This window comes from Lactuca serriola, chromosome 7 (genome assembly GCF_051521515.1).
Source record: "Lactuca serriola cultivar US96UC23 chromosome 7, Lser_US96UC23_V15, whole genome shotgun sequence".
NCBI lineage: Eukaryota > Viridiplantae > Streptophyta > Magnoliopsida > Asterales > Asteraceae > Lactuca > Lactuca serriola.
The window spans coordinates 17,097,319-17,120,000 of record NC_136414.1 but is presented as its reverse complement, the minus strand read 5'-3'; the positions used below and the strand labels follow the sequence as shown (position 1 = coordinate 17,120,000).

The window sequence follows — 22,682 nt, the reverse complement described above, 5'->3', positions numbered from 1 at the left end:
ATGGGATTGACATCATTACTGTAGTTGCTTAGTGTATGCATCACGGTTATACATAATTAAGATCTTATAGCCTGAGAATGTTTGATTTGGCCTTATGTTATGTTCTTGTCTGATTGGGAGCTTAGGGTAGGATTGGATATTCGAAAGTCTATAGGGTCTAACGTTATGTATGGCTAACATACACTAGTGCTGCAGGGTTGGTGGAAGTTTCATGGATGGATGGGTTGTGTGAGGCCGGGAGGCCAGTTATGAGATATTTAGCATTCCTCTAGGAGTGAGGATTGAGCGCTCGCCATGTTATGTATTCGGTTTGGGAGTTGTGGTGATACTTGAGACAAATATGGGTAGGTGTGGAAGGTAGTATGGGCCCGTACTACAGAAATCACAGGACCCATACGCGTATCAAGGAAGTCACAACCCCCTGGGGTTTGGTTGGGAGTTGGTCCCCTGTCATTATATGGATTATCAGAGATCCTTTTGGTGTATTACCAGATTGGTGGATACGATGCATCTTGAGACAGATCCAGGTCAGGATCGAGAGTTGGTAGCCAGCGTAGGCCGGTGTTGTTAGAGGATCACGTCAGTGAGATCATCCGGGAGGAGGTGATCGAGATTGTTCGGGGACAGTTGTTGGACATGTTTGGGTTTATCAAGACCACCATGGTTGAGTATTTCATCGAGCTCTATACAACCATTACCGAGATGATTGTCGCGACAGCTACAACAACTGTATCGACGACAGGGGAAGGAGCTGGTCAAGCTTTCCAGTACCGGGACTTGTTATTTGGATGTGTTCTGATGAGTAGAGAGCTGCAGATAATTGGGATCAGGAAATGTTTCGTGCTTGTTGTGTTCCACAGGTTGAGCGGGAGAGTCTAGCACTTGAGTTTCTGGGATTTAGGCTTCGAGGGTTTTGTCCGAGGCCGGGATTCGAGTCGCAGGGACTCCGGAAGAGGAGTGATGATTATGCTCAGTGGGAGTTGGCAGCTGAAAGTAGGGTGGTTAAGTGATAGGATTGGAACGTCGTTTTCTAGAGCAAGGATTGTGGCCTTACAGTTTACAGGCTCGAAGGAGTGAGCAGGCTTGTGACCCAGGATAAGGTTATATTCCAGCTCGGGGACAATTGGTTGCAGGGATTGGTGATATTCTTTCAGCGCCGGTGAGCATAGGAGGGTCGATGTAGCATAAGTATTTTGTGAGGTCCGGGTTGCCTTGGATATCTTGTATCAGACAGTAAGGATTTTCTGTGTGATCTATTGTGCTTCTGGGGGTTGGAGATTATGTCTTGGGAGTATTTGTACTCGCTTTAGGGCCAAGGTTGTTTCAGCTGCTACAGTTCAACTATGGATGATCGAGCTGGTGAAGGAGTCAGGGTGCGAGACCTTGAGTGATATGATTTCTAGAGCCCGAGGGCGGGAAATTTGTTTGGAGTATTTTGGGAAGAGGCGTACAATGTGGGAGGCCTACGGACAGGGTCCCACAGTATGGTTATTCAGCATTGTTAGGATTCAATGGTTTTAGTAACCGTTATTGACTGGCGGAGGAAAGTGCCAAGGGAAGTATCTTGTTGTTGAGATATTAGTTGGATCATCTACCTTTTGGACTTCAGGATTTGGGTGGGGGATCATTCGAGCTTTAGGGACTGTTGGTTCCTTGGGATTCCGGAAGTATTCCTTTAGTTATTAGGAGTGTGTGATCACTTGTGATTGGCTAGTATTGGAGCACTAGTCTAAAAGAGTTAGTTGTCATTGGATCGATCTTCGGAAAGTGAGAAGGATCGGGAATTCTTCAAATTTCCATGCATTGTGAAGACTTAGTTAAAGCAAAGTGGGGGTGAATCATTCCGAGATGCAGAAGCAGGAGTAGTGTTGAAAAAAAAACGGAGAAGTCTCGCATTGTTGTCAGGAAGGAAGACAACTCAAGTGGCTGTTTGGTTTGTGGGTGGTGAATTGGGAGTTCGGTAAAACTCCCGAGCATGTGTATCACGTATTCTTGGTGCTTGATAGCAGAAGTTGGGAAGTTATAGTCATGAATTGAGTTCTGTTTGGGTATTCGGTCGAGGGTGTGCTCGACTCTGAGGGTTTTTTTTATTGATAGATTGAGGGTTTTGTTAACTTCTAGGGCTTGGTAGTACATTCAGCACGAGTCTACAGGTGATTAGCGTATGTGGTAGACATGCAGGTCAGGGAACAAACCACGGATTTCCGAGAGGGTAGACGATCAACTTGAGGCCTAAGGTTAGGCCGGGGTTAGAGTCCATGAAATGGATTAGGAGTTCGGAACCCTAAGTGGGTGAGAACAACCTGCATCCAGGGGTGGTCCAAGAAGATGCTCAACAGTTTAGAGTGGTCCAGATGACTGAAGGCCTGGTAAGGTGGTCCATTCATGCTGAAGACTTTGTATGTGTTTGTAGATTTATGTATGGGTATTAAGTATGCTGCTACGCTATATCAATCAGTAAGTCTGTTCCCAAGTATTGAACATGTTGCTGGAGTAGGCTGAAGACTCCGATGTATTTTTGGATTGATCGGAAGTTCATATTAGAAATCAGGTGGAGTACAGAGAGGATCTTGGTGATCTCATCAGTTCAAAGTGTCTCATGGGATTAGTCTGCTTGGTTTGAGTAATACTCCAGTTGGGGACTGGGAGTAGATCTGAATGGGTATCTATCAACTTTAGGAAGGCTTGGGATTAGATTGTCTTATCATTCAGGTTCTGGGAACCGGATTTGACCTGGTTAAGCTAGTGATAAGACTGTAGGAGCGCCACTATAGTTGTGAGACCAAGGAAGAAATGGATTGCTTAAGGTTGCTTGCCTCGTTAAGTTTGATATGTTTAGGGTGCTTGAAACCCTAATGGGCCTTGTAAACCCTAATGGACTCTAATGGACCCCAATGAAACCCTAATGGGATTAATGATATTCTAGTGGGCCTAATAGGCCCAATAAAGCCCTCATTGACCTAAAAGCCCAACAAATTAATTAATGGGCTAGTATTTGGGTTGGAAACCCTAATTAGGGTTTGGAAAACCCTAATGACAATAAAATCCTAATTTTGAGAATCATTGGAACACTCACACGGGAATTATTTAATAACTTGAAATATTAAATAATAATCATTGGCAAAAATTAATCTAAGCAATATTAGACTTAATGGATTAAGTCCTTAATGGGTTAAGTAGGAAATTTAACCCTAATAATCATTTCATGAGAAAACCCTAATTTCAATTGGGCCTTGAGTTGGGCTTTTTATTGGGCTTTGGTGATTGGACTATGGATGGGCTATTCAAGAACAAGTAAATGGACCTAAATAATTGGATGGACTTTAGGGTAAGGCCCATGTGAGAGACTTGGACCCAATTTGGAAATTGGGCAATATGATTGGGCTTTGGCTCATTACTTGACTATTAGGCATGTGTAGTGTGAGTTGGGTCTAGGACTTGGAACCTCATTACTTGACTATGATTGGGAAGCTATCAACCAACAGCTGGAGTTATTCTGCGGTGCTTCAGCGATGCCAGGTGAGTTATCCTCACTATATCAACAGGGTCTAAGGCACCAATGTCGGCCTTTTTCGGATTTGTATCCGGGTTATTGTATGCTATGCTTATTGATTTACATCCTGGTAGTTAGGATGGGTTATGCTTAGTGACCTGGATCCTGGTTTATAGGATCATGCTATGTTAGTAATTTGTTAGATTTGTATGATTATCTGTACATCCTGGTTATAGGGTGGTTGTTATGTATTCTGGTTATAGGATGGTTTCCATGTTAGTGATTTGTTAGTTCTGTTTGAATGCGATATATGCTAGCGTATGATATTATGTGCACATGTTTGTTGGATTGGGAAGGCGTTGAGGCAGGTCATGCTTTGTGCTGTAGGCCAATATACCCTGGGCGGACCGGATAGATTACAGGCCCGGGCCGGGCAAATCTAATCAGACCGAAGGCCCAACGAGCGGTCCGGACAAGCTGTAGACCCCAAGGAGGGCGGTCCAGACATGCTGAAGGCTCGGAGAGAGGTCCAGATAGACTGATGTCCGGGATTTGGTCCAGTCAGACTGAAGGCTCATTATGCACGCTGTTTACTGTTTGTTTATATGTTAAATGATATGGTTATATTGGTATGGTGTTGTTATTTTGGGGGTAACTCACTAAGCCTTCGAGCTTACATTTATCGATTATTGTTTCAGGGACTTCTGGTGATCGCAGGAAGGCAAAGGCGCGATCGTGCGCCTCCTCATGTTTTATGATTTGGTTATGGGAAACTCAGATATTAAACCATTTTGGAAATATAATTGTAATATTTATTGGTTTGAAATGTTTGAAATTTTTTTAATTTGGCTTGATTTTTATGGATGTTACACCTTCCTCCAAAGATGAACACCAAACACTCAAAAAGCTCCAAACTCACAAATGGAGATTAGGGTTTGGAAGGGGGTCGGTTGGGAGGATGTTAGTTGAGGATTTCAGGATTTCATGAAAGTTTAAGTCCTTAAATAAGGCTCAAAACTCTAAAACTAGTGTTTGGACTCTGGCCGAGTACGCCCTGCATACTAAGATCTACGCCCTGCGTAGATCATTAAAGTCACATCTCCAAGTCTCCTTCTATGTAGCGCGTAGAAGGCTATCTACGCCCTCCGTAGATCAAAATTCGACACTTACACTTAACAAATAGAGAAAGGAATTTACCTATAAGGACCGGGGGTGTTACAATATAAGGTAGGAAATTTGGCCATTAGAGTTAAGGCCCCTTAGATAGTCCATAACTTCAACTTTATGCGTTGAAAATATGTCAAAATGCCCATTAGATCCATGTATAGGTTCAAGGTTCATTTTGTTCTCAAGCGTCCACTTAAAACCAAGAAAAAGATCAATTTATTTAAAGAAAATTTAACATAATGCAAACATAAAAAATAGTAGAAAATTTGGATCATTACACGTTCTGTTGGGTCGATATTTTTGTTTATACTTTGCTTTTCTAGAAAATTAATTTGTTATGTAATATTGTGTATGTGTGTACGGTCAGGAAGTGAGTTTATGACCGTAAATAGAGTTTACGGCCTAGTCCAGTATATATAGGGGTGAGGGGTGTGAGGAAGAGAGGGGTGATGAACACCAAGGAGCTTAAGTGTGTGCATTTGAAGGTGTTCTAGAGAGAGAAAAGAGAGTGTGTGTTAGTGTGTGTGAATCTTGTATCTGGATCTTCATTCATATCAATACATACAAGATTCATATTCTTCTTCTTCTCTTTCTCTTCTATTTGATCTGATATCATCCGTTTGATTGGTACACAAACATATTTGGGGACTTACACGTTCTTGTCCGGTTGTTAGTTTTATAATTTTATATTTATGCCTTCCTACGTTCCACTTTTAATAATTTAATATTTCTTTAGCTTAATAGTTTCATTATTAATAGTTTAATAGTTCTTTATTTTATATCATATGATGTTATCCATTACTAATATTTTTCGATTGCATTTAAATGAAAAATAACATGGTTTTCTGATCTTGATTTGCCAATGCACATATACACATTCCAAAATTATTACACATCTTACATTTTGTTTTCATGAATGAACTAGACAAATTTTTGGTGTTTTGATTAAAAAAAGTCTATCAAAATTTCTTTTTAGGTCCTAAATCGTATTTGAGTTTTCATTTGAATTTAAACCTATACATAATATATATATATATATATATATATATATATATATATATATATATATATATATATATATCCTTTTGAGTTGCAAATACGAATATCATAACCCATCTAACATTTTAAATGTAAATGTCTAATATTTATTCTATCTATTCTAATAAACAAAACATATATATGTCACATGTACATCTTTTATACATTCTTTTTGTCACTTTGCATCAACTCGTAAACCTTTCACTTTGTTTCTCGCCTACCTCTTCATCAATAATCCTTCTTGAAAATTCGGATTCTATATTCTTTTATCCTAATATACATGACTAGCGGTGATCTTCACTAAGTTATCATTAACCCAACTTTCCTATAGCTCCCAACTTCATCTATATCACCAATCAAATCTAACGTTCTCTTTCTGCTAACTCTCATTGTGCCTTAGACCATAGCGTTGCCACCATTGCACCAGCATCACCACCACTGCTGCACATCCTAAAGCTTACAATAAAATTATTCCATTGTAGTTTTAAAGTGCAATGGTTTAATAAGAAAAAAATGAAGTAAAGTTAAAAAGTGTAGAGAAATAGAAATGAAATAAAGATGTTATATGAGATAAATATGCTTTTACAATAAACAAAAAATTGTTAATTGCAAAAAGAATAACAATCTATTTTTATTGGTTAAAGGTATAAAAGTGCATTACGTTATACATGTGTAATGTAGATGACTACTTTTATAACATTACTATAACTAGATAGGTTTTACAAGATTCATTTCTATAATAGAAAGAAACAAAAGTACAATGCTATAATTTAGAATACTTATCAAAATAAAATGCTATGATAGGTATGTTTAATCATTATACTTTGATTCCTCTCGGTTCCTGCTTCTTGATTTCATTCTCTTTAATATGTTCTATCGCTCATGGGTAAAATTATCAAAATTGCCAAAACTTAGACCCCAAGTGAGAAATAATTTCATCCCTTCAGATGAATCAAAATAATATGGTATAAATTGCTCAAACTTGAAACCAATTGAGATAAATAGGTAAATTATCAATTGAAACTCCAACACTAGTAACTATATCCATCAAGAAATTCACGGCATGAACCAAGTTGCTATTGTAGAATTTAAAACAAGTTAATGATTTTATCATTCCTAATTTAGATTGACATGCTCCTTCCAACAATCCATTATTTTCCTATTTTACATCATCTACAATATACAAATGTTTTTTAATATTTGTATGATTAAATAATTACTTTTTCTTATTGTCTTTATATAAAAAAAATCCTTATAACCTAATATATAATATAGAGATAATTATAAAAATGGCGATATGATCATTGAGAATATAAGATACCCGGTGTAAAACTCGTGTACTATACGAGTTGATTAAAAAAAATTAAATATCAAAGTGTAAACAATAAGTATTTTTTAACTAAAATTTTGAAATAAAGAATAAAAAATGTATTAATTACAGTTACTATCACATTTAATACATTTATTACACTTAATACTTTACATATATATGTATATAAGTATTATGTGGCTTTTAAATTTTAAAATTTGAAGAAACCAAAAAATTGACATGTGGACATTTTTTATTTCAAAAATATTACAAAATAGCAAATGTCAAAACTCATGAGAGATTGACATGTGTCAAAATGGATCTTCATTTATTATAGTAGAAATAAACACAACTTTTCCTGATTTCCTAAAATGATTATAATATTTTCATTACATCTTAGTTATCATCGTACAACGAATGAGAATGCAAACAAGCGACAAGTTGTGCCGCTAAGCCTTTTTGGATGGTAAATCCAATTCTTTTGAAGACTACATCCATAGATCTAGGGGATATAACATTGTTATGCATGATCCATTGTACTATACTAAGAAGATCCATGCACGGTGTCTCATGTTTGGTGACCTTGCATGTAGCAGCTTTTAATGCAGCCTGTCCCGCCATGAAACCCTCAACCCTCAAGCCTACAAGAAGGGATACCCTCGTAAGGTCCACACATGCGTGTTTCCCTCTAACCCATCCAAAAATCAAAACGTCAGCCGGTCTAAGGGTTGACATTCCTTCTGTCGGATCAGTCAGGAAATTCACAACAACCTCTTTCTTGGCGGAAACCCCGACACACTTTAATATATCGACCAAAACATCCCTAACCAGATCGTGCCTGTATATGAACCCTAAGAGTTCTTTGCAATGAACTGCATGCTCTCCAAAAGAGTCCAAACATGCCTTGTGGCACACCAGACATATCTCGTCGGCGGAGAATATTGAAATCATGAGTCGATATTTAAGGATGGTACGATAGTCCAAAGGAGACATATGTTGGACCAACCCATCTATGGGGATAACTAGAAAAAAATCTTGAGCATGTGGTGCACGTAAACATTAGAAAATCTTGAGCATGTGAAAATGCACTTCTATATCTTGGACAATTTTACTAAAAAATGCACTTGCCAGTGTATTATGGGATTTAGAGGGGGGGGGGGGGGGGGGGAGGGAGGGGTGTCCTTAGTAGAAAAACTGCTAAGGTTTCATGGAAATATAATAGGTAGATTTTTATTTTATTTAATTAATTAATTTTTTTATTTTAATTTCACCCGATACTTATATCGAAAATTCTTTATACAATTCATAATTATTACAATACTAGGTTTTCAAGTAAACGACAACATCTGATGACATTGTAATCTACTTCATTTTTGTATGATAATCTAATTTTTTTTAGATTTCAGTAAATATTTTTTCTTTTAAATTTGGGTCAGTTTTTTGGATTTCAAATATGTTCTTAGGGTTAATATCACAAAAGTCCCATGTTTTAGGCACTAAATTGGAAAAAGCCCTAAATTTAATTTTTCATTTACTATAACCATAGTTTTTTCATTGACTTATCGTTTAAGGGAAAAGAGCCGGTTTCATCGGTTTCAGCAGGTTACTCCCTTAGTCGAACGTTGCAGGTAGTTTTGGGTCAATTCTTCTCTCCAACTTCAAACCAAAAAGATGGTAAGCTCCTCCAACACGCATACACAAGGTTACAAAGAGTGGGCTTTAAGGAATCGTTGGTCTGAAGATTTGAGATGCGATTGTGATGAACCTGCGACATTCTTGATCTCCAAAACTGTCGATAATCCATGGAGGAAATTTAGGGTGTGTCCAAACTATCAGGTAATATTAAGTAATTTTTTGTGGTCTTGTTGAACCATTATGAACAAGTGATTGTTGTGCAGGACTCCAAAAAAAATGCGGCTTTTTTTATGGCTTGATCCACCCCTGCCAAACACTTACTACAAGGAAACTATGTGGAAGTTCCATATGGATTTGGAGGAGCCTAACAACAATAAAGCATTTGCAATGGAGGTTTTGAAGCTTTCGGAGGAGGCCAAGAACAACAAAGAAGTTCAACTGGATATTTTAAACCTGTTGAAGGTTGTGACATCCCCATTTTCACGGCCAGAAAAGACCGATTTGTTTATGCTTTGTTTTATAAAATCAGAGTAATCTTTTAAAGAAAACGGTTGCGGAATTTGTTCCGAAAACAAGATATGATAATAACTTATCAAAACATTTCTCAAACAGAATGTATTTTCATTTAATAATAAAGCCTCGAGATGTCATGTTCCGATACAGACATATAAGCATAAACATAACTTATATTTAACTACACTAATGATTTATATCTCCTTTAAATCTCTCTGTGAAATATGTCTTCGTATTGATACCTGTGATACAAAGAAAACTGAGTGGGTCAGGCTTGGGAGCCTGGTGAGCATATAGGGTTTTCATCCCACAATATTATATCATATATTTATAAATATAGAACATTCAAACTTGTATAATTTCACCATATAAAGGCAACTCTTATCCCACCCCATCGATCCTCACAACGACACGATCTAAACTCTCGTATCTAAAATTTACCTCTTTACCTGATCCCTATTCACGGATCTAAAACTATCCTCTTCACCCGATCCATAGTCACGGATCTAAAACTAACCTTTTAACATGATCCATACTCACGGATCTAAAACTAACCTTTTCCCCTGATCCATACTCACGGATCTAAAACTACCTGATCCATACTCACGGATCTAAAACTAACCTCCTGATCTGATCCATACTCCCGGATCAATAATTGTACCCATTCCATACTCCCGGAATAGGGGCAATTAACTATACCTTAATCCTGATTTGATCCATACTCCCGGATCTATAACTGTGCCCAATCCATACTCCCGGACTAGGGACAATTAACTTAATCTTAATCCATATCCGATCCATACTCCCGGATCTATAACTGTGCCCAATCCATACTCCCGGACTAGGGACAATTAACTTAATCTTAATCCATATCTGATCCATACTCCCGGATCTATAACTGTGCCCAATCCATACTCCCGGACTAGGGACAATTAACTTAATCTTAATCCATATCTGATCCATACTCTCGGATCTATAACTGTGCCGAATCCATACTCCCGGACTAGGGACAATTAACTTAGTCTTAATCCATACTCCCGGACTAATAACAAGTTTATCTCTTTACCTGATCCATACTCACGGATCTAAAACTAGCCTCTTGATCTGATCCCTACTCACGGATCTAAACTAATCTCTCCACCTGATCCATACGCTCGGACCTAAAACTAACCTCTTGGTCTAATCCATACTCCCGGATCTAAACTAATCTCTTGATCTGATCCATACTCCCGGATCTAAAACTGTGCCCAATCCATACTCCCGGACTAGGGACAATTAACTATGTCTTAATCCATACTGCCGAATTAATAACAAGTTTACCTATTGGTCTGATCCATACTGCTGGATCTAAAACTATGCCCAATCCATACTCCCGGACTAGAGACAATTTACTATGTCTTAATCCATACTCCCGGATTAATAACAAGTTTATCTCTTTTCCTATTCCATATTCTCTCAAATAAACAAACAATATATAAACACATAGCACGTATTTCATAACAAATACTTAATATTTATGTGTTAGAAGAAAATGACCACACGCTCACACATATAAACATCTTTATACTATACACATAACACATATTTCATAGCAAATACTTAATATTTATGTGTTTAGAAGAAAGTGAACACACGCTCACCCAAATATATACTTAATACATTCAAACAATACTTGTATTATACCCGTGTTTATGAAAGGGACTATACACCCACACATATAAACAACTTTATATTATACACATAACTCATATTTCATAGCAAATACTTAATATTTATGCGTTAGAAGAAAGTAACTACACACTCACTTGATTAGAAGATGATCGGACAACACTACGACTTGTAGAAGTAGTATTATTCGGTAGATCTGGAAGATCTTCATAAAAACCGGACTCCTCGCAGGAAGAGCTTCGGCTTGGGAATTGCACTTCTCGGGATCTTCGGGGCCTCAGGACTTGCTTCGGGGCTCGAGAATGATACCAGGGCTTCGGGGTATAAGTTGCACACAAAATGAGGTAAAAACGCGAGAGGAAGGAAGAATGGAGCAATAGAACTCGGCTGCCCTAGACTTCCTTTTATAGGGGGCTGGAAACCTGAATTACGCTGGGCGTAATTCTAAATTACGTTGGGCGTAATGGGGATAAGAACGCTGACTCCCCCCCTTCCGGATAATATCGAATTTATATTTAAATTAAATATCGAAAATATTTAATAAACTTCAGAAATTCATATCTTCCTCATACGAACTCCGTTTTCTATATCCCCGCGTAGGTGAGACTATGCTCTACAACTTTTGTTTAGACTCCGTCGGCTAATTTTGAATTTATTTTTATTATTTATTTTTAGTAAGCCGGGACAAGAAAACTCCGTTATAAAATCATAACTTCTTCATCCGATGTCCGTTTTCACCTATCTTTTTATCGTTTTGCTACAATTAATGAGATCTTCGATTCTCATTTAGATTGTTTCAGCTAAAAACCGCTCGGTCTCAAATCGAGTATTCGGGCTGCATACCGCTAAGTCAAAACTTCGAAAAATCATAACTTCCTCATACGAAGTCAGATTTGGGCGTTCTTTTTATGCACCCTCACGGTTCAACGTATTCTACGACTTTCATTTAGATTGCTAAGTATAAATATCGCTCTAACGTATATTCACTTTTTACGTCGCGCTGTGTCGTGCCGGTTCTGTCGCGAAACTTCGATAGGTCATAACTTCTTCGTTATAACTCGGATTTCGGCGTTCTTTATATGTACGGAATCCTTGTAACATATACTACAACTTAGTTAAGATTATTCATTCTAAATAATCTTTCATTAAAAATTCATTTTTGACGCTTAACGTCTCTAATTGACTAGCCCGGATCTACGGGCGTTACAATTATCTCCCCCTTAGGATGATTACGTACCGGAATCATCAACGAAATAGGACTTGCATAATGATTCCACACGTTATTTCTTCATCGTAGGTAATAATCGTAACTTCTATGTTTCCTCGATAGAGTATTTAACTCTATGGCTTTCTTGACCGCAGACGATGCCCAATCTTGCATCTACTTATCGTACTATGTTGTACTTTCAATCGTAACCCTCGAGTTACCAAATAAGTCATTATTATGGACTCCTTCTTCTTTTCAGGATAAATACTTTCCTTTATCTATTGTAACAAACCGATGGGTCGTGCTCTACTGACCTCTCATCGAATGATGCAATGCTTAGACTCAGGTCTCTTAGAGTTAAATTCCAAAATGGAATATACCTTCCTTCATATTCTAATGTGATATAATCACATTTCAGCATGTAGCATTTCTAGCTACAAACTTTATGAACAACGAGTGCGATACCAATGATCGCATTGACTTCAATCTTCTAACTTACGTCCGATGTTACTTCGAACTAGGTTCTCTAAACCACGTAACATACTCACTGTAATCGGACTCCAATTGGATATGACCACTAGGGTTAGAACAACAACCATCTTACTAGTCATTACTGAAACAATGGTAATGACATACCAGAATAGAACAGAATAAATCACTAGCTTCTTGGTAACCTTGTGACTTTCCCTGATCCAAGTGCGAGTCTTGTGCTTCCGGTAATATATGCATCTACTACCTTTCACACCTACTCATACTCGTCCCAAGTATTGTCCCGCAGTCAACCAAGTCACCATACAAGAAAATCACAAAACAATTTAACACATACGAATGTGTCCAAATAATCATAAACAATTTCCCTAGACTCTACTAGGACTTCTTCATTGCTCAATCTTCAATCATCAACTCTACTTCAACTCGATTGGTGATGGAAATACCAGACAATGAGACAACTTCAAGAATTTCACCAATCATTCCATCATCCTGCCAATCGAAGGTGTACTTCAGACGTACCGTACTCCTCTAAACGTACTGTTATCTTATAAGACTTTCAAAAGGCAAGATACCACTCTTACTATATCTTCCGATAGGTGTCATTCACTATCATAAGCCTTTTCATTTCTTCCATTTACTTAATTCCCTGCATGTCTTCACCGTGACCTTTCGTACACCCAAGCAGAAGTTCGGTGTACCAAGTGAGAATTTAAGATAAGAAAGCTTTAATCACGATAAACGTATAAATCTCCTTATCACTCCGAAACATTTACATGCTAGTTCTAATATCGTAGTCATGCGCTTAGAATCCTACACACATAAGGTTTCCAAATCCGGTCGGCAACAGACCATAGATCCGAACAAATAATAGCATCAATATAGCTATCACACAAAACATTTAGCACATAAAAGCTTTTCAGGCATCATTCCTAAAATAAACTAGTGCTTGTGTCAATTTAGGTGTACTACCTAACATATTTTAGACACACTCCTCACAATCATTACTTAGCATTCTAAGTTTAAGTCTAGAAATTTCCAACAAATTCCTAGTTCGCTTAAACTAATGCTCTGATACCAACTGTGACATCCCCATTTTCACGACCAGAAAAGACCGATTTGTTTATGCTTTGTTTTATAAAATCAGAGTAATCTTTTAAAGAAAACGGTTGCGGAATTTTTTCCCAAAACAAGATATGATAATAACTTATCAAAACATTTCTCAAACAGAATGTATTTTCATTTAATAATAAAACCTTGGGATGTCATGTTCCGATACAGACATATAAGCATAAACAGAACTTACATTCAATTACACTAATGATTTATATCTCCTTTAAATCTCTCTGTGAAATATGTCTTCGTATTGATACCTGTGATACAAAGAAAACTAAATGGGTCAGGCTTGGGAGCCTGATGAGCATATCGGGTTTTCATCCCACAATATTATATCATATATTTATAAATATAGAACATTCAAACTTGTACAATTTCACCATATAAAGGAAACTCTTATCCCACCCCATCGACCCTCACAACGACACGATCTAAACTCTCGTATCTAAAATTTACCTCTTTACCTGATCCCTATTCACGGATCTACAACTATCCTCTTCACCCGATCCATAGTCACGGATCTAAAACTAACCTTTTAACATGATCCATACTCACGGATCTAAAACTAACCTTTTCCTCTGATCCATACTCACGGATCTAAAACTACCTGATCCATACTCACGGATCTAAAACTAACCTCCTGATCTGATCCATACTCCCGGATCAATAATTGTACCCATTCCATACTCCCGGAATAAGGGCAATTAACTATACCTTAATCCTGATTTGATCCATACTCCTGGATCTATAACTGTGCCCAATCCATACTCCCGGACTAGGGACAATTAACTTAATCTTAATCCATATCTGATCCATACTCCCGGATCTATAACTGTGCCCAATCCATACTCCCGGACTAGGGACAATTAACTTAATCTTAATCCATATCTGATCCATACTCCCGGATCTATAACTGTGCCCAATCCATACTCTCGGACTAGGGACAATTAACTTAGTCTTAATCCATACTCCCGGACTAATAGCAAGTTTATCTCTTTACCTGATCCATACTCACGGATCTAAAACTAGCCTCTTGATCTGATCCCTACTCACGGATCTAAACTAATCTCTCCACCTGATCCATACGCTCGGACCTAAAACTAACCTCTTGGTCTAATCCATACTCCCGGATCTAAACTAATCTCTTGATCTGATCCATACTCCCGGATCTAAAACTGTGCCCAATCCATACTCCCGGACTAGGGACAATTAACTATGTCTTAATCCATACTGCCGAATTAATAAGAAGTTTACCTATTGGTCTGATCCATACTCCTGGATCTAAAACTATGCCCAATCCATACTCCCGGACTAGGGACAATTTACTATGTCTTAATCCATACTCCCGGATTAATAACAAGTTTATCTCTTTTCCTATTCCATATTCTCTCAAATAAACAAACAATATATAAACACATAGCACGTATTTCATAACAAATACTTAATATTTATGTGTTAAAAGAAAATGACCACACGCTCACACATATAAACATCTTTATATTATACACATAACACATATTTCATAGCAAATACTTAATATTTATGTGTTTAGAAGAAAGTGAACACACGCTCACCCAAATATATACTTAATACATTCAAACAATACTTGTATTATACCCGTGTTTATGAAAGGGACTATACACCCACACATATAAACAACTTTATATTATACACATAGCTCGTATTTCATAGCAAATACTTAATATTTATGCGTTAGAAGAAAGTAACTACACACTCACTTGATTAGAAGATGATCGGACAACACTACGACTTGTAGAAGTAGTATTATTCGGTAGATCTGGAAGATCTTCACAAAAACCGGACTCCTTGCGGGCAGAGCTTCGGCTCGGGAATTGCACTTCTCGGGATCTTCGGGGCCTCAGGACTTGCTTCGGGGCTCGAGAATGATACCGGGGCTTCGGGGTATAAGTTGCACGCAAAACGAGGTAAAAACGCGAGAGGAAGGAAGAATGGAGCAATAGAACTCGGCTGCCCTCGACTTCCTTTTATAGGGGGCTGGAAACCCGAATTACGCTGGGCATAATTCAAAATTACGCTGGGCGTAATGGGGAAAAGAACGCTGACTCCCCCCCTTCCGGATAATATCGAATTTATATTTAAATTAAATATCGAAAATATTTAATAAACTTCAAAAATTCATATCTTCCTCATACGAACTCCGTTTTCGACGCTCTTTGTATCCCCGCGTAGGTGAGACTACGCTCTACAACTTTTGTTTAGACTCCGTCGGCTAATTCTGAATTTATTTTTATTATTTATTTTTAGTAGGCCGGGACAAGAAAACTCCGTTATAAAATCATAACTTCTTCATCCGACGTCCGTTTTCGCCTATCTTTTCATCGTTTTACTACAATTAATGAGATCTTCGATTCTCATTTAGATTGTTTCGGCTAAAAACCGCTCGGTCTCAAATCGAGTATTCGGATTGCATACCGCTAAGTCAAAACTTCGAAAAATCATAACTTCCTCATACGAAGTCAGATTTGGGCGTTCTTTTTATGCACCCTCACGGTTTAACGTATTCTATGACTTTCATTTAGAATGCTAAGGCTAAATATCGCTCTAACGTAAATTCACTTTTTACGTCGCGCTGTATCGTGCCGGTTCTGTCGTGAAACTTCGACATGTCATAACTTCTTCGTTATAACTCGGATTTCGGCGTTCTTTATATATACGGAATCCTTGTAACATATACTAAAACTTAGTTAAGATTATTCATTCTAAATAATCTTTCATCAAAAATTCATTTTTGACGCTTAACGTCTCTAATTGACTAGCCTGGATCTACGGGCGTTACAAAGGTGGAGCTACTTATGATGGTCATGCTTTTGGTGGTTGTGATAGTGATGGGGTTTATGGTTCATAATGTTATGGTTAAAGCACTGGGAATTTGTGGGCATTAGTTAGGTTCAGGTGTAATGGTAGTAGTAGTTTAGGTGTAAGGGTATTTTGGTCAAGTTAGGCAGTAAGTAGATGCATGTGTTGTGTATGGCAATTTTTTGGTTTTGTAAGAGATGACAATGACAACAACTTATTATGTCTTCATGATAACAATGTATTAAGTCCTTTAACACATACATATGTATAAACCTACTTACCAAGCTAACCAAAATATGGAAGGTAACAACAATGATATTGATCAAGGCATATATATATATATATATATATGTGTATATATATATATATATATATATATATATATATAACTTAACAATCATACCAAATATCAATGTCAGTTAACAGCCCAAAAATGGGAATGTACTTTACAATGCTTCCCAAAAACCACTATCATACCATTTAACCTAATTAGAACCAAACTTCCAATTCTACCAAACATTATGGATATGAAATGGAAGCTTGTTACCAAAAGACATGTGTACCAAAAGTAGATGTTTACAAAAAGGGCAACCTATTTACTAATGCCCATTCTACCCATTGAACCCTTAAACACAAAAAGTAGATATCTACAAAAAGGGAAACCTATTTACTAATGCCCATTCTACCCATTGAACCCTTAAACACAACTCCTTACTCTAAAACCCAAGGGGTTTTGGAGGAACCACCACCATCAACATCTTCAACCATTTTCCTGAGCTTCAACTTCCTAATTCTTTCAGAGGGTTTCCTATTTTTCTACCAATGGAAATTGTAAGCACCATAACTTCTTCTGGAGGGTAGGATTGTTTATCCAACCTCTCTCTCTTCAACTCCTTCTTCCTCAACCACTATGCCTTCAACTTCTTCTTGCTCAACATGTATGCCTTCAACTTCTTCTTCTTCAACCTCTTTATCTTCAACTCCTTCCTCAGCCTCTTTTTCTTTAATATGTTGTTCCTCAACCTCTCCATAAACCTACAATATGGAGGGGTAGTTAGTAAATCTACAATATGAAAGCCAAAAATAATGATTACCAGAACATACCTCTTTCATAGCAACCACTGCTTCAGCATGTGTATATCCAGTCATCAGAAACTCCTGTAAAGTAAGTCTTTCATTCACCTTCACCTCATTGTCATCATGTTCTTGTTCCTGAACATCCTCTGTTGCTTGACTCATATCTTGCTTACCATTAGGTGCATGGGTAAAAAGATCAACAAAATCCTCATCACAGGTTGGGGACACATCCTCCTTTGCATTACTCTTATGTTTCTTACCATTAGGTGTTTTCTTTGGTGTTTTGTTCCTTGATCCAGACACTTTAGTTTTCCTTCCTCTCCTTGCCATCATCTTAGTCCTTTTTAGAGGACTAATATTAGGACCACCTACTTGATTACCAGATTTTGAAATTGGGGGAGGAGTAACATCACTTCTTGGTACATCAGTCCCACTAACTTGATCACCACATTCTGAAACTGTGGGAGGAGCAGCATCACTTCTTGGTATAGCAGGCTCAACTGGAGGGAATTGATCAAAGAGAGGTTGGCCTCCCCTATCTTTCCTAGGTCTTCCAATCTTCCTTTTTGGGATAGGTGGCTTAGGTACCTCATCATTTGTGCATGAAATCTTATTATGCCCAAGTTGTTGGCACTTTCCACACCTCACAGTCCTAGTAACCTTTAACCTTTGAGAGGGGTATTTGGCATCTTCTGATTCAGATGCATGCTTCACTCTATTTACTTTGGGTCTTCCAGGCATCCTTCTAACTAGGGGTGGTAATGGTTTAATAAACTCAGTCATTGGCCACAAGTTTCTTCCACCAACAGGTTGTATGTTCTGACTGTAGGTTGCAACATATTTGTCCTTGTGGAACCAAGAAGAAATGAATTTACTTGGATCTTTGTGGACATAGTTGATTGTAGCTTGACTATGCACACATGGTATGCCCAACAACATCCACAAGTTGCAGGTGCAAGTGTGATTAACTAAATCAACCTTGTATCCATTGTAGCCATACCTAGTCTCAAACACATCACCACCACTTGGCACCACTGTCCACAACCTACACACAAAACAAACAAAGTACACATATAAATACATACTTAATATTTTTGGATACATGCCAATAAAAACTTATATTACCTCATATCTTTCCCAAATTCATTATGCTTCAGTTGTATGTTAGGCCCATAATTACCCCTCCATTTGGTGGCCTCTCGACCTTGATGAAAAAACCTTTCCATAAGGAGAATCCTTATTTCCTCAAGCATTGTGATTATAGGCTTCTTCCTTATTTGTTTGATCATGGCATTCAAGCATTCTGCAACCCCATTCTCTACGGCTTCACAAGCATACGCATGAGAAAAGAAGGCTCTGCACCAAGTTTCAGGTTTCCTTGCCATAAGATAATTGTATCCAATTTCTGTTATCTTCTTTATCTTCTCCATTGTAGCAAGAAAGTCCCCTTCCACTGTACTCATAGCAGCTTCCTAGAACAAACTCTTTAGCTCTAATCCTGTAATTTCTTTCTAAAGTTTGCAAAGATGTGTATAACACATTGTCTGTGCTCAACATTAGGGAGTAGGTCTACCACAGCCTGTAAAAGTCCCTATAGTTAACAAACAAACACAACACAACACAACACATGTAAATATTAATGACTGTAACATACAAATATATATATATATATATATATATATATATATATATTGTATGCTAGTGTATGTTGTGGTACCTTGGGTTGGTCTGAGATAACAACCAATCCATTGCCAACACCAAGATCCAAATCAACAACCAAATTATCAATGAACCAGGTCCAGTTGTCCTTATTCTCAACATTCACAACTGCCCATGCTATTGGGTAGACATGGTTGTCTGCATCCCTCCCAATAGCAGTTAAAATCTCCCCCTTAACCTTCCCCTTCAAGAAACTACCATCTAGTCCTATTACCCTTCTACATCCTCTGCTCCATCCATCTCTAAAAGCCTTGAAGCCAACATAAAACCTTTTGAAATAGTTAAACCCCATATTACTTTCTACCCCCACCAAGCAAGTTGTACCCAGACTACTCAACCTAATTGCAGTTGCATAGTCCCAAACCTTGGCATAGTGGTCTTCTAACTTCCCTTCTATCATCCCCGTTGCGGTAGCCCTTGCTCTTTGGCATTGCCCAAGAGATACACTCACTGAAAACCTTTGTAGCACATCTGCTTGCATCACTAGCAATGTCATCTTGGGCTTCATGATTACATCTTTCAGGTAGTGTTTGGCTAACCAACTGCTAGTAACTAAGGAACCAAAATGATAATTCCTAGCACACAGATACATTTCATTACAAAATTTTATCTGGAATGTTCTTTCATTGTACTTCCATCCAGCCGCAACCCTAAATGGACACTGCATTGTGTTATTATCATTGTTGTCCCTGGTTCCACTACCACACTTAGCTATAACCCTCACTCTATCACTTTTTTTCAAAATAAAGCTGGTACCCTCCATGGACTGCATAGTTAGTTAAAGCAATCATAGTTAGTTAAAGCAAACCTGAGTTGAGCAGGGGATTCATAACAGTCTCCTAATCGGGGCCTCATCTCTTTCCAGTCAACATTGGGATCATGCACCCTATACTCCATACCAACATCTTCATTGTCCTCATCTAAGTGGGCATGCTCTTTTTGTTGGACACGAGGAATGTGTCCATCATCTACCATTCCATCAATACTCATCCTTAATACATTTTCATCACACAATAAGTTAAGAAACTGATCATCACATAGTCTTGAGGGGGCTTTGAAAGTTTCTTCAGAAAAATCCAAGAAGCTAATGTCAAATGCATCTTCATTGGAGTCAGAGTCCGGAAGATATGTCTTCTCAGGGAGCTTAGGCCCTTTAGGCTTCTTAGTTCTAGAAGTAGAAGCTATCTGTTTCATAAAAAAACAAAAACACAACTTGTTAGTTCAAACTTGGAACTCCATAGACGAAGATAACCACCCTCATAATCATCAATTTCTTGTTTCCATACACGTACCTTTCTACTCCAACTTTACTTCACCAACGATTTCGAAGCTTCAAGTTGCGAAATTGGGGACTATGAAATTCTTCTCAGCGTCAAAACCTTCTCGAATGCATGAAAAACCCTTTAGCAGTGATGGTTCGTGAAAGGTGATGGCTACGGAATAGCTTAGTGGTGACCGGATGGTACAGGTTACCTACTGGTGACCGGCTCTTTGCCCTCAAACGATAACTCAAAGAAAATGTCGTGGTCACAGTAAATGAAAACTTAAATTCAGGGCTTTTTCCAATTTAGTGCCAAAAATATGGGACTTTTGTGATATTAACCCTATGTTCTTGTATGTTTTTGTTACTTTCTCCGAAATGTTTATATCAAAATCCGAATCCAAACTATAACATTTGATAAAATTTGAGACTAGCTCAAAACAAAATTAAGTTAATCTTAGATGTAATTTTCGAACATAATGTTTATTTCGTTAATTCCACAATATTATTCTAACCTACTGTATATTATTTTAAATATGAGTTTTGGCACATGATTATACCCACTTACGATTGAAAGCTAGAAATTTCTTGAAGCAATAATTGAAATGGTATTTGTAAGTTTGACTTGATCACTTCATAATTGGTGGGCATATTGGTCATCTCACCCTACAGGCCTGCACCCACCTCCCATATTCGTATCGTATCTGTATCAGAATTTTCACTTCTCTCCCTTCACAATTCTCATTGGAGCAGAACTACCCTAAATGATAAATAAATCTAACACCAATTAAATAAAACTAAATTTTCTTTTGATAAAAATAGTCACATAACCACATTCAAAGATTTAAAAGGTAATAAATTTTGAAAAAAGCTTGGCTCAGTTCGGTTCGGTACATCGGTACTGAGCGACTAGAATTCAAATATTATATACAGATGGATGATGTGCAAAACCAGAAAGTAAGAGGGAGTATTTGAAACAATTTTTTTCTTTAAATAGGTAGAGGAATAAGGAATTCATCATAATTCGGTAGAAGATAGATATTGGGTTTCCCCTCCACACCTTTGCAAACATAATGATGGATGGAAAAGAACAAGAAGGTGCTCAAAGATTCTACAATAAGTATAGCAGTCTCTCCAACAACATCACGTTAAAGTTACACCTTCTCCTTCCAATGGTGATCCTCTTGTCATTCCTCCTCACATTCACCTCTTACAACAGCTATCACTACCCCATGTCTGCATTTCTATTGCCATTATTCACCCACACCTTTGAGAAGAAGTATTTGTTCATCCTTTGCACTACTATTCTCACTTTCATCACCAAGAAAAATCTGCACTCGGGTCTGAAGGAAAACTTACACCATGAAAAGCTACTTTACTCGCTAGATGAAATAAATGTTGCAGCAGTTGTTGAAGGAGACCTCCAAGAATGTGAATACGGTAGATTAGATGATCAAGAATCGAAGGAAGAACATGAGGAAAATACAGAAAACAGTGAGAAGGATAGTGAGGTTGCAACGGAAGATGAAGCTGATGGAGAGGTTTTTATGGAAGAAGGGATTTTAGGTGGTCCTTCACGCGTTGAAGAACATGCAGCGATGAATATGGATACAGAAGAGTTGAATAAGAAGATAGAGGAGTTTATTCGGAAGATGAGAGAGGAACTAAGGGTTGAAGCTGAACAACATTTGATCAATGTGTAATTTGTTTGCAAACGCAAAACATCTCTCTCTCTCAAACAAAAGCAAAACATCTCTCTCTTTCTCTCTTTCTCTCTCTCACACACACACGTTTCAAGGAAAAATTTTGGCTTTATTTATTAAAATTGTGAGGTATTAAAGTGGTAATATCTTGCTCTCCAAAACCAAACAAATGATTTTATTGCTATAAATCTCTATCTAAACTAACGGATATATGTCTTTATTTATACTAATGAAAGTAGTAACCTAAACCAATACGTAATACTTGTTAAGCAAGCAGACAAATTCCTAATCTAAATCAAATACTTAAAATAAAAAGGGTTTTCCCAAAATACCCATTCACTCATAAAAATCCGATTAACCCAACAACCACCATTTAATCGGATTGGTCATAACTCTCGTTCACAACAGTGTTGAATGACCGTCTTCACGAACCATCCCGACATTTCCCG

The 22,682-nt window shown here is 37.6% G+C and overlaps 1 protein-coding gene across 1 annotated transcript; it reads left to right on the top strand.

Moving 5' to 3' along the window:
* The first annotated feature begins 21,566 nt into the window (after positions 1–21,566).
* Positions 21,567–22,421, top strand: LOC145062635 (uncharacterized). The gene has a single exon (XM_079010213.1). The coding sequence runs from the start codon at positions 21,604–21,606 to the stop codon at positions 22,231–22,233; it is 630 nt and encodes a 209-aa protein (XP_078866339.1). The 5' UTR covers positions 21,567–21,603; the 3' UTR covers positions 22,234–22,421.
* The last annotated feature ends 261 nt before the right edge of the window (positions 22,422–22,682 follow it).